This window comes from Astyanax mexicanus, chromosome 18 (genome assembly GCF_023375975.1).
Source record: "Astyanax mexicanus isolate ESR-SI-001 chromosome 18, AstMex3_surface, whole genome shotgun sequence".
Taxonomy (NCBI): domain Eukaryota; kingdom Metazoa; phylum Chordata; class Actinopteri; order Characiformes; family Acestrorhamphidae; genus Astyanax; species Astyanax mexicanus.
Window position 1 is genome coordinate 44844577 of NC_064425.1, and position 27340 is coordinate 44871916.

The following is a 27340-nucleotide window of genomic DNA, read 5'->3' on the forward strand; positions in this document are numbered from 1 at the left end:
TGATGATTATCTACTAGTCAATACTTATTTATTACTTATGTCTCCTCTATTAACCCTTAGTGTTGTCTTCAGGGTCTTAAATCACCCCCCACCATGTTTAACAGCGGAGACACCCCCTAATTGTCTTTTTCAGCTTTCAGCTGTCAATGACTTTTTAAATTTTTGAGAACCCCTACACTGGAGAAAGAAATGATGATTATAGATTACAGCCAAAGAAAACCCAAAAATCAGTGTCTCAGAAAATGAGAATATTATATAAGACCAAACTAAGTGCCAAGTCCTGCTGGAAAATAAAATCTGCATATCCATAGAAGTTGTAAGCAAAGGGAAGCATGAAGTGCTTTAAAATCTCCTGGTAGACACTGGACCAACACCAGCAGATAACCACAGATGATCCGCACCGCGGGTAAAATATAGATACGATTGGGTTCAAACCAGGAGGAAACAATTAATCAATTAGCAGGTGTCCCAACACTTTTGTCCATTTGTGTGAGGAGTGTATGTTGGTGTGTTTTCTCAGCAGAGATCAATACCCCAGTCTTTTTAAGAAAAGTCGTCACTGTTAGAAAAGCAGTCCAGTCCTAAATTTACACTGTTCATCTATTCAATCCACCCGACCAGCTGACTCAACCCAGCCGAAATAACCCAATGACATCAGTCCTACAGCCCTGAGTCACTGAGATAACTCAGCTAAGCCCCGCCCCCTGCTCCACCACACCGCCCAAGGGCACAGCCACGCTCCTCCACTGCGAAATAATATTTTAATCTGTGATGGAGGATGAGTGAGTGAGGGTGAATATAGCTCATATAATCCCTTCATCTCTCTCTCTCTCTCTCTCTCTCTCTCTTTCAGTGATGAACAGCAGAAGGATTATTTATTGGAGAGAAGAGATCTGGCCATCGACTTCATCTTCTCCCTCGTCCTCATAGAAGTTCTCAAACAGGTACTGTATATCCAGAACATGCTTTCTGTTCTTTATACTGTCAAATCAACCACCAGTTAAATATGAATTAATCCCAATACAATACAAAAAGATCCTGCTTACACCTTACAATAGCATGCAATTATAGCAATCATAATAATTGGGTTTCACATATAAACTCGTTCACATACAGTATAACCACCCCCACATTTATAGGGGGTCAGGGATGGATCTGATTCACATTTAATACACGTTTATTACAAGTGTGAACAGAAAGAAAAGAAAGTGTGAACAGAAAGTGTACAAAGAATCCAGTTTCTATGATCAGATTCCATCAGGCAAGTGTAAATACACCTTACTAAATAAAACTAAACTAACATGAACATTGTTGTTTTATTCTATAAACTACAGACAACATTTCTCCCAAATTACAAATAAAAATATTCTCATTTAGAGCATTTATTTACAGAAAATGAGAAATGGCTGAAATAACAAAAAAGATGCAGAGCTTTCAGACCTCAAATAATGCAAAGAAAACAAGTTCATATTCATAAAGTTTTAAGAGTTCAGAAATAATCAATATTTGGTGGAATAATCCTGGTTGGTTTTTAATCACAGTTTTTTTTTATGCATCTTGGCATCATGTTCTCCTCCACCAGTCTTACACACTGCTTTTGGATAACTTTATGTCTTTACTCCTCCAATGCAAAAATCTTGTATCTGCATTTTTGCCGTTGTTTTTCACTGTGAATATGACATTTCACATGTCAAAATTGATAGATATTTGTACAAAATTTATTTTATTTTTTAAAAAATTATATATTTTTTCACATTGATGATTATTAAAAGTTTTATTATGAGAACAATCTCAGATAGAACTGAACTATAGTGTGAAAGATGATGGAGGCAGTTGAATAGAAATGTCCTAATGATTTCTTTCTCTCTCTCTCTCTGTTTCTCTCTCTCTCCCATGTGTCCAGATGCCTCTCCACCCAGTTCTCGACACTTTGGTCCATGAAGTCATTAACTTGGCTTTTAAGCACTTTAAATACAAAGAAGGGTATAAATCAGCCTCTCTATGTTCAGAATGAGTCTGTATTTTACTACACGCTCCTCCTGACTGCACTGTTTTATTCACGCTTGTTCTTTTGTGTTTGTGTGTTTGTGTGTTTGTGTCTGATCCTGCAGGTACCACGGTCCCAACACTGCTAACATGCACATTGTGGCAGATCTCTATGCAGAAGTTATAGGAGTCTTAGCTCAGGCCAAGTAGGTATCACTTCATCTAAATACACAGCACACACCCTCACAGCACTGTAACCAGTTCAGAAAGACTTTTAAAGGTTTAATGGTGGTCGCAGAATGCAGATTTAACCTGTCACAATATTTACATTATTATATTATTACATATATGGACATAACCTCAGTAATTTTTACTGGCCATTGTATTTGCTCAGCAAAGAAAGCCCATTACATTTATAAATTATCTGGTATGCAAACTGGTATGTTCAAAAACAAAAAAAAAGTGTTTTTATTTGTTATTTTAAACAAATTAATAACAATTTACATTAAGGGTACTTCAATTAACAGGACTTATGACAGAATGCCCCCTATTTTAGTGATCTATAGGTTGGGTTGCAACCAAGTATTTTGTAGATGGATTTAGGGCGTCGATGTGTTTTTGGTATCAAGAGGGCACAAAAAAATACACCATCGTTTCTGATACATCAGCTCACAGACGCAGTCTTGTGCTGATCCACATCTCCCTAGAAGTGATGAGGGGAAAAAGAGAGAGCGCCATCTACTGTACCAACCCAGAGAGAGAGCAAGACCAACTGTGCTCTCTCGGGGCTCTGGCAGCTGAAGGCAAGCTGCATGACTGGGATTCGGACCAGTAATCTCCCGATTATAGTAGCAGCATAGACATCTCTTTTTTCAGAATCACTAAAGCACTGTATAATTTGTTGCACCTTTATTTGTTGGAATCAAATTAATGTGGATCAAATTTCCATACATATTTTAAAAGAAAAAAATGGTATTCTAAAACCAATTTTAGGTAGATTCTAGATTTTAATGTTTCCATAGATGTATAGTTAATAAAAAGAAGTGCTTTTTTCAAAGTTCTTGCAGCTCTTTTATTTTCCAGTGTCCTCCTGATGTATTGAGGGGTTAAACCCGCTCTCCTCCATACTAGGACTGGAAATCAGCCTCTGTTTGTTTTAGTTTCCAGATCTTAGCAGCGGGGCATGATCTCCTGACGCAGAGGTCCGGATGGGTAGAGTTTAACTCGTGTACTCCTCATTCCTCACAAGCTCTACTGCTCTCCTGACAGTCTGTTACCCTGCAGTTACTGTACTGCACTCCGACTGTGTACGTCTGCTTTGTGTCCCGTGAGTTTTGGACACTGCAGGACGTGTCCTGTTAGCTGTCGGGGTTTGGCAGGATCTAGAACTGACCCGAAACAGAGTCTATCTGGACTGTGAACCTGTGGTTTGGCTAGCCCAGAAACATCATGGTAGATTTGTGTTTAAAAAAGATGAAAAAATTCATTAATCAGATGAGTTTTAGACACTGAGAGCATTCAGATTTTATTTTTAGATCATTTTTGTATCCTGTTAGATAACTAATGAATAAATTAATACAGTTTTAAAAAATTCACAGGACATCAGTCGTTTTTTTTTTTACTTTATCTGGCAATCAGACATAAATTTGATAAGTCCCTTTTAAGAAAGCATTGCATCAATAATTGCCGTGGGGAAATTAAAATCTGTATGCAATTTTCACATAAAGTGCGAAGTGCCATGTAGAACAGCACCACCAAAGAAGCAGATACAGCTCACTAACTAAAGCTAGCCAGTTAGCATAACAGGCTAATAGACTGGAGTAATGGTAGCTCAGCTTTGTAGAGTCAAACATTTCAGACTGCCTGAAAAGAAATGAGAACGGCACTTTATCTGAGGAGCCTCTGCTGCTGTTCCTCACTGTATAAGTGATTTTTATCCAAATAAAATAGAAAAACAACAGAAGCAGCATAGGAAGTGAAAGAAGCATGTGGACGGAGGCGATAGAGTAATATTACAGGAGTTTACACTAATTTAAGCTGAGTTATAGAGCATTACACAAGTGTGGTGAGTGTTTTCATGTCAAATAATAACTTAAATAGTAAAAATGTTGCATGATGTTGCAGATATCTCGTCATTTTACTCAATCATAGAGGATAATGGCTGTAGATACAGTACAACACTGATGCTGCTCTTCATCTCTGCTCTTCATGCTCCTCAGGTTCCCCGCAGTGAAGAAGAAGTTCCTGAGCGAGCTGAAGGAGCTCCGGCAGAAGGAGCAGAGTCCGTACGTGGTCCAGAGCACCATCAGCCTCATCATGGGCCTGAAGTTCTTCCGGGTGAAGATGTATCCTGTGGAGGACTTTGAAGCTTCGTTTCAGTTCATGCAGGTATGCAGTGATGCAGGTGTGCCTGGGGTGGAGCTTCAGCAGCAGGATGTAGCTCAGGTTTCCTGGTCTGACAAACAAATCCGAACATTGATGTTCTGAAACTGTTTCAGTTTCATATAAAAATAATAACGTTACTGTCAGAATGAAGGGTTTACTTCTTTAAAAGAGAAGGAAAAAGTGTTGGGGGTTTCACCCAGCATCACACCTGCTTCCTGTTATCATGTTTAATGACGTTTTAATGATGTGTTAAATGAAACTGGGAGTTCACACCTTTCACTTTAGTTTCTGTCATCATTTATTTGCATATAGCCCTATTTTAGTAATGTTTTAATACATGGCAGTGTGCCAAGTCCTGCTGGAAAATGAAATCCAAACAGTCACTGATTGTTTGAAACTTCACACTAGACCTCGAGCAGTTTGGACTGTGTGTCTCTCCTCTCTTCCTCCAGACTCTGACCCCTTCATTTACAAATGAAATGAAATGTAAAATGTACTGATGATCAGTGATGGTTTAGAGAGTCATGTCTGTCATCTGCTGCTGTTGATCCACTGTGTTTTATTATCAAGTCTAAAGTCAGTCCAGTTTTGTTTTCCCACAAAATCTTACAGCGCTTCATATCTTACAGCTTCCCTCTGCTGATAACAACTTTTATGGAGATGCAGATTTCATTTTCCAGTAGGACTTGGCACACTGCCAACACTGCCAAAAGTACCAATTGGTTTTATATAATATTCTAATTTTCTGAGACACTGATTCTTGGGTTTTTATTGGCTGTAATCCATAATCATTAACAATAAAATAAATAAAACATTATTTTTTAATCATATTATGATTTTTGAGACCTGTATATGAGTGTAGCTGGTTGTGTATTTTTCAAACTCGTGTTCTCTGTTACAGGAATGCGCTCAGTATTTCTTGGAAGTGAAAGATAAGGACATTAAGCACGCTCTGGCCGGACTCTTCGTGGAGATTTTGGTGCCTGTTGCTGCGGTGAGGAACTTAATACTTTTAAAAATCTGAACTTTCTACTCTGTCCTGCTAAATTGCAGCCAGGAGATGTTCAGTACCTGTTTGTTTGATGATGCAAATACACTAGCAACACCAAACTAAGACCATGGGGTACCACAGCAACCACTTAGCTACACCTCAGTAGCCACATGAGCATTTCAGGATTGCTGACCTTGAAATTGCCAATAATATATATATATATATATATATATATATATATATATATATATATATATATATATATATATATTAAACATTTTATACTATTTGGGCCCTATCTTACAACCTGCACAAATTGCGTTGCAAATTGTGATGCTAATTGCTATCTTACACACCGCACACATTTTAGATTTTTCCACCTTCCACCTGTGTTGTTTAAATTGCAACAGTGTGTGTGTGTGAATATATCTAGACTGATGGGCATAGGTATTGGTTCATGCTTTTTATAAGTTTCGAGATGCGCAAGGTGTACTTTTCCCGTCATTACGATAGCAAAGACACACAGACTCGCCCTAAATCAAGCTGACAGAGCACACTTATAGATAAAGCCTAAAATAGTGCCTTTCGTAATGATTTTTTTATTTAATTTTTTAATAATTCTAACTTTTTCTCTATATTGCTCTTTTTACAGCTGTGTCATTGCATTATTATGCTATTATTTTATAAACATTATATCTGTGGCATGAAATTACATAACTAAAAGAAAACAGTAACAGGTTTCTGATGGTTTATTCCTCTCTATGTTAAATGTCAGGCTGTGAAGAACGAGGTGAATGTCCCCTGTCTCAGGAACTTTGTTGAAAGTTTATACGACACAACGCTGGACCTGTCCACTAGAAAGAAGCACTCTCTGGTGAGACTATTATATTTTATTACTCTTTATCATCCTCATAACTGCTATTCTAAATACACTTAATATAATATGGATATTTTACATGATTTTAAACACAGATCAAATCACAAAATCACAAAAATGATGTAAGTCTGCCAGTTATTCTTTTCCATTGGGCAATATAAATACTTCAGACCTGAAATTAAATCTTTTTACATTAACTCACATTGGAAGTTAAGTTTTTTTTCCTTCCTCTGTAAACTTTTTTAAATTTGAAGATGATTTAATACATATTCGTACCATATTCAATTGAATAAAAACTTTAAATAACAATTATAAAACAATTTCCAAAAGTGAGCATACTATTAGACAGAGGTTATGTGATGTGTTATGTGTTACATTATGGAGAATATGGAAAATATTATATGTAATGTGAGACTGTTTCGTCAGTATTAGGGAGTATTTATGAGTAACTGACTTTTAGAAAGGTAAGTACTATTTACAGTGTGTGAGAATTGAATTGATTTGAATATGTGTGTGTGTGTGTGTGTGTGTCCTCAGGCTCTGTACCCGCTGGTGACGTGTTTGCTGTGTGTGAGTCAGAAGCAGCTCTTCCTCAACAGATGGCACGTCTTCCTCAGTAACTGTCTCTCCAACCTGAAGGTACAGAGATCAGCTCTGCAGAACCTCTTATCTCCTCACATCCTCCACTAACTGATTAATTTATATAATTATATAGGGCAATCAAAAATATCAATATCAATATATATATATATATATATATATATATATATATATATATATATTTCACCTTTCAGTGAAAAAATATAGAGATATTGTTTTTTGTATTGTGTATTGTATACATATTACACATAAATGCACATACATGTTATTAAATACAGTATTATATGACACTTTTTCATTCTGGCAATTCTGGTCACTCCATGGACTCCAGACACACCCTCAGAGATGCTCTATTACATTATTTTTATAGTTTTATTACGTTATTTTTGTAGTATTTTATAGTTTTGTCCACTGTTTATCTATCTATCTATCTATCTATCTATCTATCTATCTATCTATCTATCTATCTATCTATCTATCTATCTATCTATCTATCTATCTATCTATCTATCTATCTATCTATCTATCTATCATAACAGATTATAACCTACATGGTTCGTACGGTCATGAAAAACCTGGAAATGTGTGGTCATGAAAATTTGCCTTGAAGTCTTGAAAAAGTCATGACTTGAATTTTGGTTAAAAAGTGTATGAACCCTGAACACAGTGTCTGTGTGTGTTTGTGTTACAGAGTAAGGACCCGAAGATGGCCCGAGTGGCTCTGGAGTCTCTGTACCGGCTGCTGTGGGTCTATATGATCCGCATCAAGTGTGAAAGCAACACAGCAACACAGGGGTGAGTGTGTTCTCTGACTGTGCTGGAGTGTGTTCTCTGACTGTGCTGGAGTGTGTTCTCTGACTGTGCTGGAGTGTGTTCTCTGACTGTGCTGGAGTGTGTTCTCTGACTGTGCTGGAGTGTGTTCTCTGACTGTGCTGGAGTGTGTTCTCTGACTGTGCTGGACTGTGTTCTCTGACTGTGCTGAAGTGTGTTCTCTGACTGTGCTGGAGTGTTTTCTCCGGCTGTGCTGGAGTGTGTTCTTTGACTGTGCTGGAGTGTGTTCTCTGACTGTGCTGGACTGTGTTCTCTGACTGTGCTGGAGTGTGTTCTCTGACTGTGCTGAAGTGTGTTCTCTGACTGTGCTGGAGTGTGTTCTCCGGCTGTGCTGGAGTGTGTTCTCTGACTGTGCTGGAGTGTGTTCTCCGGCTGTGCTGGAGTGTGTTCTCTGACTGTGCTGGACTGTGTTCTCTGACTGTGCTCGAGTGTGTTCTCTGGCTGTGCTGGAGTGTGTTCTCTGGCTGTGCTGGAGTGTGTTCTCTGACTGTGCTGGAGTGTGTTCTCTGGCTGTGCTGGAGTGTGTTCTCTGGCTGTGCTGGAGTGTGTTCTCTGACTGTGCTGGATTGTGTTCTCCGACTGTAGGCTGATCTGCTCTGTACTGTAGTTTTAAGACCGTGAGGGAAAGTTTCAGCCCCCTGGAGAGTCGGGTCTGGGCAGACCCACAGGAAGTGGTCAGTACGTCAGCAGGCCTCCCCATGAATGCCATCTTTCTTGTAGGACTTTGGGCGGACCTGAGCAACACCCCTCCACCCAGGGGCGTCGCTGTGTTGCACTCAAAAATGACAAATTAAGGAGGCTGGTTGGCACACAGGCTGAAATTATGCCCACAGTAAATGCATTGTTTTTTTATATGGGGAAAAGAAACCTGTGTCTATAAAGTGTTTTAAAAATGACTCTAAGTCATTATATAGATATATATCTATAGAAACAGTTGTGAAACTTCCTAGAAGAGGCTGGCCATTTAAAATTACCACAAGAGCACATCCAAAAGGTCACTTAAGGTCAGCGTTTATGACTCCACCATAAGAAAAAAAGAGACTGGGCAAAAATGAGCTGCATGGCAGAGTGCCAAGGAAAAAAAAAATGGTGGTCCTCGGGCGATCCTAATGAGTGCCAGTTTCATCATTATAACGTTTTGGTGGTCTTTGTGACTGCACAAATATATTATATAATATATATTGATTTAGTTAAATAGTTCTTGCCCAAATATGCCTTAGACCAGGGGTTCTCAACTTCTCAACCCACATTTTCTTATGGTCATTAAGTCGCAACCCACTTTTATACAGTAGAATACAAACCAAACAAATTTATTGCTTAAAAATTATACTTAAATATATTTAAATATACATATGCATGCAAAATGAATTTAAGAAACCGAGGAGGAACATGACACCTACATGTATATATAAAAGTTACAATAAAATTAAATATCAAAAAAACAAACAAACAATAAGGCCACAAAATTAGCGATTTCACTTCTCTGCAAACACATTAAGAGACAAGAAATTCAAGTAATTAACTCTTGATGAGTTCAGCACAGCTGTTAACTGAAAGCCTGAATTCCAGGTGACTCTACCTCATACCTTAAATACCTTTTGAAGGATGTAAAATCTAAAATATACTCTTTATTTAGTTTATTAAATAATTCCATATGTTTTTTTTTTTTTCATAGTTTGGATGAGTTTAGTATAAATCTACAATACAGAACATTTTAAAATAATGAAAAAACTCAGAATTTAAGATGTGTTCAAACTGTTCATTCTAAAAACAGGGTGGTAGATTTAATGTTGTTGTGTGTGATCAGTGAAGGTGTGGTTGAGAAAGGGTGGAGGACACTGAAAGAGAGAGAGAGAGAGAGAGAGACGGGTGGTGGATGGTGAGTGTAGGAAGGGTCCGCTGGGATTTTCAGGCAACGCCAACTTTGCCACAAACACGGCCTTATTTGGCAGCAAGTTTGGAGCCAAACAATGAATAGAGGCTTTTTTAAAACTACAGAACAGAGCAGAAGTTCAGAAAAAGCCACAGAGTTTCGTAAACATACAGTAGACCATTGTTTTATAGAAGATAATAAACAGTATTAATGTGTTTACTGATCAATTACACTGAATTATGTTATGTATTATAACTATAGTCTACAGGACTTGTTTATTTATTACTTTAGTCATTTAGTACTACACTCTTAAAACAATTAAAACCATTGACAACTCACAATCATGATGGTGAAGATGAGAATCAGACACAGCAAGGAGAGAACTGGTCAAAAAGAGAGAGAGGCTCATGGTAACTCTGGAGGAGCTGCAGAGATCCAATACAATAGGGATCATGTACTATACTTATAGGCTTAGCTAACCCTTTAATGCAGGGTTTTACTGTAAGAAACGTCCTTTTTTCCTCATTTCTTAATTTGCGATTGTGTTTGAAGAGAAAGTTTTAACATTTTCTAAACATTTTGAATTTTTTTTGGTACAGTTTAAATTTAGAACACTTGTAAGTGATGTAAAAATGGCCCAAAATACCTAAAATTGTTATAGTGACAGTAGTACAGTATGTAAGCTAGTAATGTGGATTAAAAGTGGTTGGGCTAATGATTTTAAATATATTGATTTGACTTTTATGACATCACTTTCTAAACCCATACAAGCCATTCCACCAAATGGGTGCCATTTGCTTGATGTAACTCTTCCAAATTCAACTTATTTTTTATTATCTTTTTTCAACTCTAAATGTAATAATACATATATTTAACTATTCAAAACTATATTTAACTAACATAAACTGGTCAATCTAAGGCAGCCTTACTTATTTTTATTTTACATGGTTTATAATTTAAAGATGTTTACAAAACTCATGAAACATTTAAAAAAAAATGTTTAAAAGCAATTTTACTAATTCCTTATATTTTCTCTCAAGAAATTAATTTTCTATTCTTTATTTTAAAGAAATGTTTGAATGCATGTTCGAATAATTGATATTTAGGACAAAATTATGCATGACTTCTATTAACGGCACTCATTCCTGTTACTGGCACTCACTCCTGTTTTGAGTAACAGAAATGAAAGTAATAGGAATGAATTTTAAGCATAAAGAATTAGCAAAAAAAAAAAAAAAAACATGAAAAATAGCACAATAAATAAGCATTAGTGTGTAGTCGGTCCCCCTTTACAGATCTAACAGCAGGTAGAGCTCTGCAGTTATGTTTTAATAATCTACAGTATATCTAAATATCATCATGTTTAGTGTACCTACCTGCATTTTTACTTTCCTCCTCTCTGTACAATCCCAGAAATGAAAAATGAAAAATGCCGTTCAGTGTTTGATGTAGGTCAGGATGAGCCAGGCTTCTGTTAAGCGTAATTTAACCCTAAAATAAGCCTCTCCTGAACTGAAGGCTGAATGTGGTGAAATAGGACGAGCTGTTAATGTAATGAAATGCTGTTTTTAGCTGGTCTATCTGTGTCAGCGTGCTTTGAGCTGCTGGAGCTGCTGAAATCCTGTATTAATTTACTGTATTAATTATTGATTAATTGATTATGCTTTTCCTTGTTGTGTCCCGCAGCCGCCTGAACAACATTGTCACCACCCTGTTCCCCAAAGGGTCCCGCAGCGTGGTCCCGCGAGACATGCCTCTCAACATCTTCGTCAAAATCATCCAGTTCATCGCACAGGTGAGCAGAGAGTTTACGCAAAAACCTAATTTCTACACCTTTTTCACTTTTTAGCACAATATAAATCTAAAAACTGTTTGAATTTTATGATTTACTTACTGTAAAGTTGCCATTTTGCATAAAAGGTTGATGTACTGAATTTATCTTATACAAATTATTTAAAACATGCCAGAAAAAATAAAGAATAAAGGAATATGAATAAAAAAACAGCACAATTATTGCCATAAATTGCTGTGTACATTAGAAAAGCACTGACCTCCAGTAATATTTTTTATAGTTTTATTTAAGAGTTTTATTTTTGGTGTGGAGTTGCTATTTTGTAAATTATATTCATGAGTTTTTGCATGTTCGTAATTTATATTATTCAGAAGAATTAAAACTAATATGAATATGAATAAAACCTACCAAAACAATTATTGCCAATAGATGTTAATTTAATATAACTAAATTCAACACAAGTGTGGAATTTCTTTACCTAATATACTGTATCAGTCAAAAGTTTGTACACATCTAATTTTTTTAAATATCAATGTCTAACAGTGCTTTGTATTTTTCTTCTTTTAAATAGGAGAGACTTGATTTTGCCATGAAAGAAGTCATCTTCGACCTGCTGTCTGTTGGAAAACCTGCAAAAGCCTTTAGTCTTAATCCAGAGGTACATCAGTTATACATTATTAGCGTTTACTGGCATTTAACTGCTGTCTTTTAAAGCAAAAATCCTTTTAATTTAATGGACATTCTTACACACCATACTTACACCCCTTCAATAGTCTATTTTCACATCTTGTCCCCGCGCTGTTAAAATAGCGTCAGAGTTTAGGAATAAATCTACACTGATGGGCGTGGTGGTCTGGAAGTAAAGTGTGTTCAGGTAAATTTCTGGCGTATTTATATATATTTTGTCAGTAGAAAACACAGGAGCTCCACTGACTGATTAAAACCCTGACAACAGTCAATCATCAGAGTCCATTCCTATAGGCGCTCATACAACCTCACTCGCTACCCACTCTGACCCACTGCAGAGCACAAATTGATTGGTTTATTTCATGTTACGCCCAAAATAAACCACCTGCGCAATACGCATTTGAATGGTGCACTATAGATCACTAAATTAGACCCCTATGGGTTGGTCTCTTGGAAAAGAATTAAGCCTAGTGTTTTCCTTTCAATGGAAAATTGAAATTAAAAGGCTGAATAGCCCGAAACTAGGCTTAATCCCTGTGTGGGCAACTAACCCTCAAAATTATAGACTGTTTTTTCCCAGTCATAAAAAACTCCTGGTAAACTATAAACTAAAATTCTTGGGAAAAATAGCTATTAGGCATATAATACATACTGTATATATGTCATATTTTATCCATGTTTGCCTATATGTATGTAGATTGTCAGGTATAAAAAGTCATGGAATGTGTTTATGGTAATCTGAGAATCCTGAAGCTCATATTATCTGTGTTTTTTGTGTTTATTAGAGGATGAATATTGGTCTCAGAGCATTCCTGGTAATAGCTGATAAGCTGCAGCAGAAGGACGGAGAGCCGCCCATGCCGAACACTGGAGCCACCCTGCCCTCAGGAAACACCATGCGGGTCAAAAAAACCTACCTGAGTAAAACCCTCACAGAGGAGGAGGCCAAGGTCATCGGTGAGAACCTCAAACCATTAAATAGTGTCTGTTTTAAAAATACTTAATGGACTCTCTTTTATTATTAATTATTATTGTTGTTGTTGTTTATTTTATTTCTTTATGTCACTTTCTTTGCATAGTAATTCTACTTTGAAAGTTATAGTCAGGTAAATAAAATAGATTTATATTTAGTCTTTTCTTTCTTTGATATCATTTAAGGATAATCTTGATTTGAAATAGTAAAATAACATTATAGGAAATAATATGCAAATAGATTGTGCCAGAAGCCAATAGAAAAGGAACGGTCAATGGCAAAACAATGTTTGGAAATGTCAAATTTTACATAAAACAGACTTAATTGATTTAAGTTTAAACTAATTGTGGGTTTACACACTTATACAGCTTGTCTATGGAGCAGATTAACATGAATTTATCAGCACTATTCCTAATGTCAGATGTAGGCATAGTGAAACTGTTTTTTTATTTTATATTACATGCCAGTAACAATACAGAATAAATGATTATTTAAATTACAATGATTTAAATTATTATTTAAATTAAAAAACAGAATTAAATGATTAAAGTCAGGAACCTGGAGAGAGAGTGTACAACATGTACACTACCGTTCAAAAGTTTGGGGTCACATTAAAACGTCCTTATTTTTGAAGGAAAAGCACTGTACTTTTCAATGAAGATAACTTTAAACTAGTCCTAACTTTAAACAAATACACTCTGTACATTGCTAATGTGGTAAATGACTATTCTAGCTGCAAATGTCTGGTTTTGGTGCAATATCTACATAGGTGTATAGAGGCCCATTTCCAGCAACTATCACTCCAGTGTTCTAATGGTACAATGTGTTTGCTCATTGGCTCAGAAGGCTAATTGATGATTAGAAAACCCTTGTGCAATCATGTTCACACACCTGAAAACAGTCTAGCTCATTACAGAAGCTACAAAACTGACCTTCCTTTGAGCAGATTGAGTTTCTGGAGCATCACATTTGTGGGGTCAATTAAACGCTCAAAATGGCCAGAAAAAGAGAACTTTCATCTGAAACTCGACAGTCTATTCTTGTTCTTAGAAATGAAGGCTATTCCATGCGAGAAATTGCTAAGAAATTGAAGATTTTGCGGGATTTTGGGCTTCAGGGCAGAGTGGCAAAGAAAAAGCCATATCTGAGACTGGCTAATAAAAGAAAAAGATTAAGATGGGCAAAAGAAAACAGACATTGGACAGAGGAAGACTGGAAAAAAGTGTTGTGGACGGATGAATCCAAGTTTGAGGTGTTTGGATCACAAAGAAGAACGTTTGTGAGACGCAGAACAAATGAAAAGATGCTGGAAGAATGCCTGACGCCATCTGTTAAGCATGGTGGAGGTAATGTGATGGTCTGGGGTTGCTTTGGTGCTGGTAGGGTGGGAGATTTGTACAGGGTAAAAGGGATTCTGAATAAGGAAGGCTTTCACTCCATTTTGCAACGCCATGCCATACCCAGTGGACAGCGCCTGATCGGAGCCAATTTCGTCCTACAACAGGACAATGACCCTAAACACACCTCCAAATTGTGCAAGAACTATTTACAGCAGAAGCAGGCAGCTGGTATTCTATTGGTAATGGAGTGGCCAGCGCAGTCACCAGATCTGAACCCCATTGAGCTGTTGTGGGAGCAGCTTGACCGTATGGTACGCCAGAAGTGCCCATCCAACCAATCCAACTTGTGGGAGCTGCTTCTAGAAGCGTGGGGTGCAATTTCTCCAGCTTACCTCAACAAATTAACAGCTAGAATGCCAAAGGTGTGCAATGCTGTAATTGCTGCAAATGGAGGATTCTTTGATGAAAGCAAAGTTTGATGTAAAAACAATGTTATTTCAAATACAAATCATTATTTCTAACCTTGTCAATGTCTTGACTCTATTTTCTATTCATTTCACAACATATGGTGGTGAATAAGTGTGACTTTTCATGGAAAACACAAAATTGTTTGAGTGACCCCAAACTTTTGAACGGTAGTGTACATGTTAAATAAACCTGAGTCAGACAGGAAGTGAAGTAAATGAAGGACTCTTTAGTTGTATTTATTTCTCATACTGCTTCTGTATATATATATATATATATATATATATATATATATATTCTCTCTGTCTGTGTTTTACCCTGCAGGAATGTCCCTCTATTATTCTCAAGTACGGAAAGCCATAGATAACATCCTGAGGCATCTGGATAAAGAGGTGGGCCGCTGTATGATGCTCACCAACAGCCAGATGCTGAATAAGGAGCCGGAGGACATGATAACGTGAGTCTGAGCCGAGTTTTAATCCACCTGATCACATTATTATAAATCATTTCTCTCAGTAATAGAGATAAATATAAGAGAGTTTGTACTGTGAAAGCTCCAGATCCAATCAGAAAATATACAGGTAAACATAAATATGATAAAAATTAAGAAGAATTTCTCATTGTGGAGAAAGTAGTTGAGATCTTGTGAGCTACTTTGGTAGTTCCAGATTTCACTATTCCAGTGGTAAAATGAGGAGACTCAGTGTTCTTTAGCATCCGCGAGACATGCCAAAAGTCAGGGAACGCAATACTAGAAGTAATACTAGTCATTAAGGGTGGGCGATATGGGCCTAAAATAATATCACGATATTTCATGATATTTTCGCAATAAAGATACTTTTTGCAATATGGCAAAACACTGAATAAAAAAAAAATATATATATATATATATACATATATACATATATATATATGTATATATATATAGAGCGCAATCAGCTAGTTGTTTGTCACACTCTACAGTTTGATATACTCACCTCTGAAAAGTGAAAGAGCTAGCGCTGTGATAAGCAGCTAATGCTAATGCTAATGCTGCTGCACTCAGCCTTAGTGCTGGAGAAACTTCCCTGTAAACTCACCCTGTATAACTCTGTACTTCAGCAGAGTGGCTTAATACCTGACTGGTAGAATTCATAAAATTCATAAGGAGCTCCGGATTATAAGACGCACTGATGCATTTTGGGGAAAAAAGAAGCTTTTAATGGATGGTATTTAGTATTAAAGCACAGTTTAATAAGAATCAAAAGTGCTTTTCTCTGGATTTGCTCCAAACAGGCACTGCAGGCCCAAAATCCCTGCCTGATAACACTCCCACATAACTCATAACCCAGTCTGTTGTGTAATGTTGGATTAAAGTTGCTGAATTTTATTGAACTAAGCGTGACCCTTATGTTCTCTGGCAGTGGTGAGAGGAAACCCAAGATCGACCTGTTCAGAACGTGTGTGGCCGCCATCCCACGCATTCTGCCCGATGGCATGACCAAGCTGGAGCTCATTGACCTGCTGGCTCGGTGAGTATGTGTGTGTGTGTGTGTGTGATGTCTTACAATATCTGGAAAAAAAGATATTTGAAGAAATTTAAAGGGCTGATCTAAAGCATTAAAACAAGCAAAATTAACCAATCGACTCTTGTGAGAAAAAAGTATACTTAAATTATGCTGAAATAGGTCTGTACTTAAGTTATGTATTTTAGAACCAATAATTTGTACTTTATTACTACTTATTTGTAATTAAATGATATAAATTTGCACTAAATTCATATTGAGTATACCAGTCGTATGTTATTTTCGCCACTATTTAATAAAAAGCATAAAACACAGGTGCACCACTGATTGATTTGAACCATGACAACAGCCTTCATTTAGACATTTATGGCTAAAATACTGACAAAATAGACAAACATAAAAATCAGAGAAACTGATTCAGAAACTGAAGTGATCTTGCCCTCCTCTACAATTGCACCACTGGTCAGGTTTCTCCGAGGCTTCTGGGTAACGTGAGCTCTTCCTGGCCTGCAGATGAATTGGTCGTCTCAGTGCACTCTGAGTACCGGACTGGTCTAATTGGAGCTAATTCCTCATGTTTGAGGCATTAGGTCAGCCAGGCTCTCCGGACTGTGGTGGATCTCTCTGTGGAGCTTCGGTTCTGCGAGTGCCGTAATGAGAGATGCTGGAAAAGCCCAGTATTTAGAAGTGCTGAAACACAAAGCTCTGTTTAATATCTGTGAGGATTCATTTGTAAAGAGGGATTTAGGAGGCAGGGTGTAATGTTCCAGTGAGAGATATCTCTCGACCTGATCCAGGCGTAGTGTAAAAGATCAAGTATCAGTTATTTTAATCCTGATCTAGTTCTGATCCTTTGTTTTTACCACTGGGTTCTATCAGAGGAGCCTTTGACAGCTTGTAGATGGTATTAATGGAGAATATCTAGAACCTACAGCAGTAAGGAGAGTTCTCAGAAAATAACAGAACAGTTTACGGAATGCAGTGTGAGAAAAACACTTATTGACAAAAGAAAAAAAGAAAATGGGATAGTTGCAATGGAGTATAACTTTATTCAGTATGTTTTAATGCAATCTACCAGTAAGGTTTTAAGGTGCAGTAAAGCCACTTAACTGAAGTACAGAGTTAAAAGGGTGAGTTTCAGTGAAGTTTCTCCAGCACTAAGGCTGGGTGCAGTAGCATTAGCAATAGCATTAGCCGCTAACCGCAACGCTATCTCTTTTACTTTTCAGAGGCAAGTACACTGTATTGTAGCTACGTGGGAGTAACTGCTAGCTGATAGTACCCTGGGTTACCTGAACTCTACCTAGTGCTGTGATTAGCGGCTAATGCTAATGCTGCTGCACCCAGCCTTAGTGCTGGAGAAACTTCACTGAAAACTCACCCTTAGACAAAATATTGCAAGTCTAAGCTTATAAATGCTCGACTGGTGATATATTTAATGACCATGCAGATCAAGAAAGTATTGCAGTCTGTTAGGAAACCCTTTTTATCTGTGTCTGTGAACATTATCCTGCTGAAAAAAAACAACAAAAAGCAACACGTGGATACGGGATATCCTGCACATATCTAGCTGAGCTGTTTTTGTTGAGTGTTTGACATTTGCTAGCCAATTATTGCATATTGCTGTCTTGGCAATGGACAACACAGAATTAACAATGACTGATTTAATAATAGCATAACAAAGCAATTAAACCCTTTTAAAGTCAACATATGTGTAATTAAGCATAGTTAATTACATCACCATGATCAAATATTAACCTATGTTTGACAAATTCCATTTGATCAATTTGTCCATCATATCTGATTTCTCCTGCTCCTCTCTGCAGGTTAACCATCCACATGGACGACGAGCTGCGGCTCATAGCCCAGAACTCCCTGCAGAGTCTGCTGGTGGATTTCTCGGACTGGAGGGAGGAGGTTCTGCTGGGCTTCAGCAGCTTCCTGCTGCGCGAGGTGCAGGACACACACCAGGCCCTGCTGGACTCCTCCATCAAACTGCTCCTGCAGCTCCTCACGCAGTGGAAACTGGCCCTGCTCGCCTCCAACAAGCACCTGGACACGGCTAAGATCTGCTCTGCTGAGGTACCTGCTGTACCTGCTGAGAGATACATTACATACACATTATACACACATTATACACACAATATATACACATTATATACACATTATATACACATTACCACACGGACATCCATATTTAACCATATCACCAGGGTTATACAGCAGTAAGTGTGAGTTAGTGTGAACAAACAAATTATTTAAATGATTAAAAATCACGTCCACATTACGGGCAGACTCTACAACATGATTTTTAGTATTCGTGTTTTTGATATATGTCAACTTACTTTGAAACATTTAGTTATCATGCCTAAATTGTAGCTTAAATGAAATGATGTATGCATTTTTTAGTCACGAGAATAAAGTGAATTTATATATATATATATATATATATATATACATATATATATATAGCCTTTCTTTGATTTCATGTAAAATGTAGATTTGAAAAACAATTAGAACCCTGAAAATTTGCCAATGCGCTTTTTAACACAGTGTTTTTAATGGGATGTGCAGCACAGATGAGAACAGTGAACGCTGCACTTTACTGCTTGTGTAAACAGCATGGAGCAGCAGAGACAGCGTTTCTTCATAGCAGTATATTATCTGGCTAATATATCAGATTAATCTACGTCTAATCAGCAGTTTAGCTCAATTTTAAAAAAGTATATTTGATAGATATTTGATAAAACATGTTTTGCATTAAAAGTAACGTGTGTGTGTGTGTGTGTGTGTTAGTTACTGCAGGGTGGTTCCAGCTCCAGACTCGTTCCTGAGAGAGCTCCTCACTTCGCGGTTCTTCACGCTCTGGAGGGATTGGCTCTGGTTCTGCTGTGCTCCTGCCACACGGCCACTCGCAAACTGGCCGTAGCCATCCTCCGAGAAGTCCGCATCATCCTGCTGACCACCGGAAACAGTGAGGTCAGAGCCTGTCTTAAACACTGCAACCAACACTACACACTCTTCTACTGCATAACACAGACATGATAAAGATCTTCCTTCTATTAAACATCTTTTTGCTGAAAAACAGTTTTGCTCAAATGCATGGAACTTTGTTCTCTGTATTATATATCTGGGTTATAAATCAGGTTAAACTGCACCTGAACAGCCATTTAGCTCAAACGCAGAGAGAATGTTTGATAGTTGGGTCAGAGTGAGGTCTTATCACATTCTCACCACAAACAAACGCTCCAGAGTTGGTTTAGGACCCGACCCAGACCACCTACACTTGTGGGTCTTGATGTGGTTGCGTTGGTCCACACTTAGATAACTAACCATTAGGGTCATTAATTAATTTAGCATTTTTTATTTTATGTAAAAATACACTTTTTTTATTAACAGTTTATTTCTGACATCCCTGTCAGATGCCAAAAAAGCTGTATGTCCGATTGTTTCCCGCTCACTTGTATGGATGTCTGTTTAAATGAAATGAAAATTGAATTTAAATCAAAATATTTAAAAGGTTACCAAATATTATACCATAGTTAGTTCCGACCCTGCAATGTGATTGGCTGAGAGGTGTTCTATGAGTACCGTTATCAGCCGGTAATGCACTGAAACCAAAGCTCTTCATGTGTTACTCCGCCCACATAACAGTAACATTGCAGCAATGCAGCGCTTACAAACCAAACAGCACAACTACAAACAGAGCAGCAATGGAACTATTTTACTAATATTACAATTTATAGTACGAACCTCGAGAGCATTATTCCTTAAGAAAATGCAAAAAAAAGAAAAGACAAGCTTTTTGCCTGACAGCGATGATGTATAGAGCAGGTATTAACTGTGTACTCGGCCTCTTTTACTCTTAGGTTCAGTATAAATACATTGCTGCTTGTAAATGAAAGCTGATGTTTGTGTTGTCCTGCAGGAGGACGAGCGGCCGATGCTGGACGTGCTGGATCAGGTGGGCCCGGTGGTCCTGGAGAGTTTCGCTCATGTGGTGAGGGACTCGGTGAGTAGCTCTTTATACGCGAGCGTATTCGCCGAGCTCTGTGCCGAGGGGGCGGAGCTACAGCTGAACAGAGCCAGCCTCAGTACCGCCACAGACTCACCTCTGTTCACAGACCTGAGGCCCGAGAGTGTGTTCGGCTGCAGTTTAATACACACACTCTACGCTGAGACTGTCCACAGCACTGTCACTGAGTTTATATAACCCAGATTTCACTGAATAAACAGACAGTATTTCAGTATTTCAGCACTTCTGACAGGTTAAACAAACTAAAACCATGTCATAGTAGATGTACTGTGATCATTCATACAGTTACTTACACACGTACATACATATTCATGTGGACAGGCACATGTGTCAATTAATCAATCAAACACTCAATCAATCAATCAGTGAGTCAATTAATTAATTAATCAACCTTTAGTTTTATCTAAATGTACTGTTTAAATATTAAGGCTGTATTAATGTTGTAGCCAATACTTACAACTAGGGCTGGGTATCATTTTAAAATATTTGATACGGTACCGATACGATATTTTGAATTCAGTTCCAATACCCAAACAATACTTTTTTCGATATTTTTTTCTTAACTGTAAACAAAATATACAAAAAACATAATTATTCTTACACAACGTATTTATTCAACAGCCGACATGAGTATGGCGATTTATTAAGGTGGAAACCCGGCTCTATTTACGATAAACAGTGATTTACAGTAGTTGCACACAGAAGAAATCGAATAAAGGTTTACAGTGTAAACTAGTGTAATAACATGTGGATATTCAAGCTGCATGGGATGGATTAAGATGGATTAAGGGCACCATTAAGAACCTCTATAACACGTATGTAACACGTGTAACACACTACTTCTGAATCTGTAGCTCAATAAATAGTCAATAAATAGTAATAAATAAAAGTGTTCGCGTATTAGCAAATGTATCAATTAACCAACCTTTATTTTCACTCGAAGCTACATTAAGGGTGACTTAATTTTTTTTTAAACAGAGATATACAGTAGTTGCACCCAGAAAGAATCATCTGACAGGAACAAAACTTGAAACAGGGAACAGCCTAGTGCATCCTAAATTGATCAATGTTAACATTTTAATATAACACTATAGTAATTATGTCTATTCTTAATGGCTTTATTTTTTCTCCTTACATTACTTTTACTTTTATACTTTAAGTAGTTTTGAAACCAGTACTTTTATTCTTTCTCTTACAGTGTAAAAACCTTGAGTTGATACTTATTCATGTGTATGATCGAGTACTGCTCATATCCTCCCTCCTCTTCCTCCTCCAGACGTCAGTACCGGTGGGTCAGCAGGCTGATCTGCAGTGGTTGGTGGAGTGGAGCGGGGGTCTCCTCAGCAGTCACTACGATGTTCTCAGCCCGTCCCGGGTGTGGGTGGTGGCCCAGTCCATACGGGACCCCTGGGCCCTGTGCCTCTTCAGCTTACTGCGCCAGGAGCACCTCCCTAAACACTGTCCCACCGCCCTGAGCTACGCCTGGCCCTACGCCTTCACCCGCCTGCAGCTCCTCATGCCCCTCATAGAGCCCAGGTATACAGCTATATATACTACAGCAGAACATTAGACTAGCTTACAGCCAATGAAAACCCAAAAATCAGTGCTCAGAAAATTTTAAAATTATACAGTACAAGACGAATTGGTATTTTTGGCAGTGTGCAAAAAGTGTGTGTTTCAGGTGTGCCTTAAAATACGTCCACAGGTGTGTCTCTAATTGACTCAGACGTTGCCAGTTAAAACCTAAAAATCAGTGTATGTATCATGAGAGCCAAACACAGGACAGACAAGTGCGGATACCAAACACTCAATTTACTAAATAAAGGCTTATAAGAATAGTCAGGGACAGGCAGGATCAATAACCAAATGCCAGCATAAACAATCAACATACTAGATTGAGCAAGCAATGAGCCACAACAGGGCAAAAGGGGCAAGGCATAATATAAAAATAGATTGACAATGAAAAAACAAACAAACAATAAAGGGCTAGACAAAATGGATAAATGGAGAAGCGAAAAAAGGCAAAAACAAAAGAAATGCGAGCTAGAAGAGCTATGAAAATAGATTCAATACCGAGCGAAGAGTGAAGGAAAACAGGGGCTATTTATACTACTGAGTCCAGGTGTGAGCAATGATTAGAAACATGGTGAGCCGGAACACTGATGCGTCATGTGACTGACAGGACTGATAGCATGTAAACTTCTAAATTTTCAGAAAGTAATAAAATGTCTAAACAATCCTTGCTCTCTCATTACTCTGGCTTTTGGCAATATATATATATATATATATATATATATATATATATAATTTTATTTAAGATTTATTCTGATTTCTTACTGGTCAGACAGTGAGAAAAACATGCATATGTGTCTTTTTATATATTTTATAGTGTATGTAAACTTCTGGTTTCAGCTGTATATATATAAATGCATTAGCAGTAGTCCGCTAAACTGACACACGTCTCCTAAAAGTACCCCAGAGGCTATTTAGGACCGTCTGCTATTAATAGCATTGTTAAAGCCTTTTCACCTCTATTTTAGCTGCTGTCGCTCACACTGTTTACTCTGCACTTACTCTGCCTGATATATTAAAGACGGTTTCCATGTGACAGAGTCACATGGGGTAAAACATCCCACACATTTACCTCTTTTAACCTGTTTTATAACTTTTTTATGCCAGACTGATGGTCATATAACAGTGGTGTACAGACACCATACTAATAACACTATTTAACACTATTTCCCTCTATTCTGTTAGCAACCCAGCTAATGCTAAGAAGACGAGTTCTGCGGGTTCGGGCGATAGCTACGTCGCTCTGTGGAGGAACTACCTGATCCTGTGCTTCGGAGTGGCTAAACCCAGCATTATGAGCCCCGGTCACCTCAGAGCCTCCACTCCTGAGATTATGACCCCTACTAGTGACAGCAGTGGCAGCTACGACAACAAGGTGAGTACCATCATTCAGCTATAGATATATACAGGAGTTAGACAGTGAAACTGAACCTCCTGTCATCATTTTAGTGTGGGATTTTAGGTTTCATGTCTAAATTGGAAAAATAAGAATAAGAGTGCAACTTAAAAATGATGAGTTTCTTTGATTTTACCAAATTGAAAACCTCTGGAATATAACCAAGAGGAAGATGGATGATCACAAACCATCAAACCACCAAACTGAACTGCTCTAATTTTTGCACCAGGAGTAAAGCAGCATAAAGTTATCCAAAAGCAGTGTGTAAGACTGGTGGAGGAGAACATGATGCCAAGATGCATAAAAAACTGTGATTAAAAACCAGGGTTATTCCACCAAATATCTACATTTTTTTCAGTGTTTTTACTGTGTTGTGTTGTGTATCAGGTGGTGGGGACTCCGTCAGTAGCGTGGCTCCTGAAGCAGCTGGTTCCTCTAATGCGCTCTGAAAGCATTGAGATCACCGAGGCTCTGGTTCTGGGCTTTGGACGCACCAACTCACTGGTTTTCAGGTATTGTTCAACAGTTTTTTTACCATAAAATTATGTTTTTGGCTGTTGGCTGCTTTATAAACTTTATTTAAGCACGGGGTAGTTACTCTTTTTGTTTCATTTGAATTTCAAGCTAAGATATCAAATTCTAAGTAAAAACTAAAGTCAGATTTAATTTATTAAAGTATAAACACAACCAGGCATGATTACTGCCAGACCTGTAGAATCAAGAAAATCACCTGTCTGACAACAGGAAGCAGATAAAAGATCTAAAAAATACAAACAGATGATTAAATATAAACTCATTGATCATCTATTAGTCTGGAAAAGGTTATAAAGTCATTTCTAAAGCTTTGAGACTCCAGAGAACCACAGTGATTCACTATTATTCACTAATGGAGAAAAACATGGAACACTGGTGAACCTTTCCAGGAGTGACCGGCCCATCAAACAAAATTACTCCAAAAGGGCATGAAGAACTCATCCAGGAGGTCATAAAAAAGAACAACATTTAAAGAACTGCAGGAGCTCACTCGCCTCAGTTAAGATCAGTGTTAATGATTTAATAATAAGAAAGAGACTAGGTGAAAATGGTCTCCATGGGAGAGTTAAAAGATAAAAAACACTGCTTTTTATATTTTCTCGCATTATATTTTTCCTAATTTTAAAACGTGTTTGTTAATGTGAAAATTCGTTATGTTAGTATGATAAAAAAGCCAAAAAAAAACAAAAGTATTTTTACAAAACACAGCACTCTATAGCACCAGACTGGTTGTGGATAGTACTATAAATAGGTGAAGTCAGGTCTGTCACTTTGTACAGATTGAATCCAGACATGAAAACCAGATTATTTTCAGACTCAACATCAACCCTGGACTGTTTTTGGCTTTGGCTTGTTTCCACGGTTTATTTAGTTCTCAGTCGATTTAATTTTAGATCAGATGTCCCGAACTCTAAATAAACACACCGTCCTGACCAGCCGTCTCATAAACTCCTCAATTCCCGGAGTCATTAAAGTATTAATAGGAATAAAAATGATTACAGTGCGCACTCCGACAATGCTGTGTATTGATTCTTCATCTGATTCCATCATTCTGATGTGTTTTCCTGCAGAGAGCTGATAGAGGAGCTGCACCCGCTGATGAAGGAGGCTTTGGAGAGGAGGCCTGAGGTCAGTATTTATAAGTATTTATAGCTGTAAAGATCAGAATCTGGGTTTTATTTGGATTAAAAGCTAAATATCCTCATAAAGAGGGAGCCAGAAGTACAGGAAACCCTCGCAGACACAGGGAGGGACTTGAACCCAAGACACCACAGTTAGGAGGTGAACATGCTAACCACTAATCCACCATGCTACTCCATGTCTGTGTTTCAGAATAAGAAGCGAAGGGAGAGGAGGGATCTGCTGAGGCTTCAGCTGCTCCGGATCTTTGAGCTACTGGCCGACTCCGGGGTCATCAGCGACAGGTAACAAGAAGATAAAACACATGCAAATTTAGTTTTAGGATTTTACGTTTAGCATAAGGCTTCGTTTTTCTCATTTCCAAAAAAATGGCCATAAAATACCAGTTATTTTCTTTTCAATAAAATTTTTTGAGGTTCTGAGATGAGATAACTGTATTTGAATTAAGAAAAGAAAAGTTGCCATTTAAAACAAACAGAAAATAAACAGGTTTTCTTACCTGGAATTAAAAAAAAATATTTAAAAGTCTCAAAATTTGGTCTATTGGCTGCTGCTGATGTTGCAGCATTGCCGAGTAGCATCACGGTTCTGATACATCAGCTCACAGATGCAGCCTTGTGCTGATCCACATCACCCTAGGAGTGATGAGGGGAAAAAAAGAGCGCCATCTACTGTACTGTACCCACCCAGAGAGAGGACAACTGTGCTTTTTGGGGCTCCAGCAGCTCATGGCAAGCTGCATGACCTGGATTCGAACCAGCAATCTCCCGATTATAGTGGCAGTGCTTTAGACAGCATGACCAAGCTGGTCAACCAATGAGGCCATTTTGTAGTGAAATTACTATCCTTATTCTCTCTCTCCCTCTCTCTCTCTCTCACTCTTTCTTTCTCTCTCTCTCTTTCTTTCTCTCCCTCTCTCCCACAGCACTAATGGAGCTCTGGAGCGTGATACTCTGGCTCTGGGCGCTCTGTTTCTGGAGTACGTGGATCTGACCAGGATGCTTCTGGAAGCTGAGAATGATAAAGACGTGGAGATATTTAAAGATATCCGAGCTCACTTCAGCTCCATGGTGGCCAACCTCATACAGTGTGTTCCTGGTGAGGAGAAACCTTTCAAATCCACACCCTACTGTATATATAATAAAATACCTCACTCAGTCCACACACACTGCAGAAACAGACCTTTAAACCAGGTTATGTATATGTATGAATGCACAACCAACGCTCCAACCAATCAGATCCATGGATTTGTTTGACTGTGGACTTGTATTAAATCTGTGTTTTCATCACTTAATGTAGAGAAAAAGAACATTACAGCTTCTCGGACAATATATATTTCAGAGAATATCTATTTTAGAGAATTGTTGTTTGTGAACAAAATGAGAGTATAAAATTAACAAATTGAGTTTATTTCCTCCCCTGGTGATGTCCAACTTTGGGTCTCACTGCTATCAAAGGCACACTGCTGCTGCTGCAAATCAGCCAATCAGCTCTCCCTCCTGCCCCACCCCTAAACCCATACATCACCCAGTTCTCCTCCCAAACTACTCCTCCCATTTTTAGGCCTTTTTCCGAATTTGAACTGAGGGTGAAGTCAGCTATACCTTTACCTCTCTTCCTCCACCAGTCTTACACACTGCTTTTGGATAACTTTATGCTGCTTTACTCCTGGTGCAAAAGTTCAAGCAGTTCAGTTTGGTGGTTTGATGGTTTGTGATCATCCATCTTCCTCTTGATTATATTCCAGAGGTTTTCAATTTGGTAAAATCAAAGAAACCCATAATTTTTAAATGGTCTCTTATTACAGGTATATTATAGGTTTTGGTTCAGACTGAGTGTCCTATCAGTAAGAGTTTAGTGAATTTGGGAAACTCGTTTCTCGTTTTTACAGTTTTCAGTATGGGAATGTATTGCTAGGCAACAGGCCGTGATCTCTGCGCGCCTCTGTCTGCATGAGCGCTGACGTACTACTCGGTTTAAACCCAGCAGACACCATTCCTAAAATAGCAGGGGATTAGAACAGCCAGCGAATTCAGGGGACAAACGGCCGATCAAACTCAGCCATAAGATAACCAACCAGTCCAGACTTCCTCATCAAGAGATAATGAGAAGGACATGCTTAAATCACAGACTTAAAAGTTAGTTTGGACAAAAATGTAATGTTAACTTCCCACATTAACTCTGATGTAGTCAGTCTGCCAAGATACCAACACAAAGTAGCACATCCTTTTGAAGTGGAAGGAGAATTATACATGATATTTTAAAAATGTAATAAAATAAAAATCTGAAAAGAAGGATGCACAAAAGTATTTAGCACCCTTTATTCTGAAACCCCCAAAATAAAATTCAGTGTAATC

The 27340-nt window shown here is 37.9% G+C and overlaps 1 protein-coding gene across 8 annotated transcripts in view; it reads left to right on the top strand.

Annotated features, from left to right (window-relative positions):
- Positions 1–27340, top strand: part of frya (furry homolog a (Drosophila)) — a 117236-nt gene that overhangs the window by 46222 nt on the left and 43674 nt on the right. For 7 of the 8 annotated variants that reach the window (XR_007425345.1, XM_049467260.1, XM_022668788.2 and 4 more), the window contains exons 5-26: positions 854–944; positions 1904–1983; positions 2112–2192; positions 4206–4374; positions 5273–5365; positions 6138–6236; positions 6777–6878; positions 7531–7634; positions 11230–11338; positions 11907–11993; positions 12808–12979; positions 15125–15257; positions 16204–16311; positions 18132–18387; positions 19102–19284; positions 20234–20317; positions 21618–21877; positions 23099–23288; positions 23697–23821; positions 24914–24971; positions 25176–25267; positions 25909–26081. Coding sequence is in view for 7 of the 8 variants with exons in the window: in XM_049467260.1 (XP_049323217.1) it covers positions 854–944; positions 1904–1983; positions 2112–2192; positions 4206–4374; positions 5273–5365; positions 6138–6236; positions 6777–6878; positions 7531–7634; positions 11230–11338; positions 11907–11993; positions 12808–12979; positions 15125–15257; positions 16204–16311; positions 18132–18387; positions 19102–19284; positions 20234–20317; positions 21618–21877; positions 23099–23288; positions 23697–23821; positions 24914–24971; positions 25176–25267; positions 25909–26081 (2849 nt within the window). In the remaining variant the exon portion in view is untranslated. The remainder of the gene's footprint in view (positions 1–853; positions 945–1903; positions 1984–2111; positions 2193–4205; positions 4375–5272; positions 5366–6137; positions 6237–6776; positions 6879–7530; positions 7635–11229; positions 11339–11906; positions 11994–12807; positions 12980–15124; positions 15258–16203; positions 16312–18131; positions 18388–19101; positions 19285–20233; positions 20318–21617; positions 21878–23098; positions 23289–23696; positions 23822–24913; positions 24972–25175; positions 25268–25908; positions 26082–27340) is intronic. The other variant, XM_049467255.1, reaches the window with a different exon arrangement.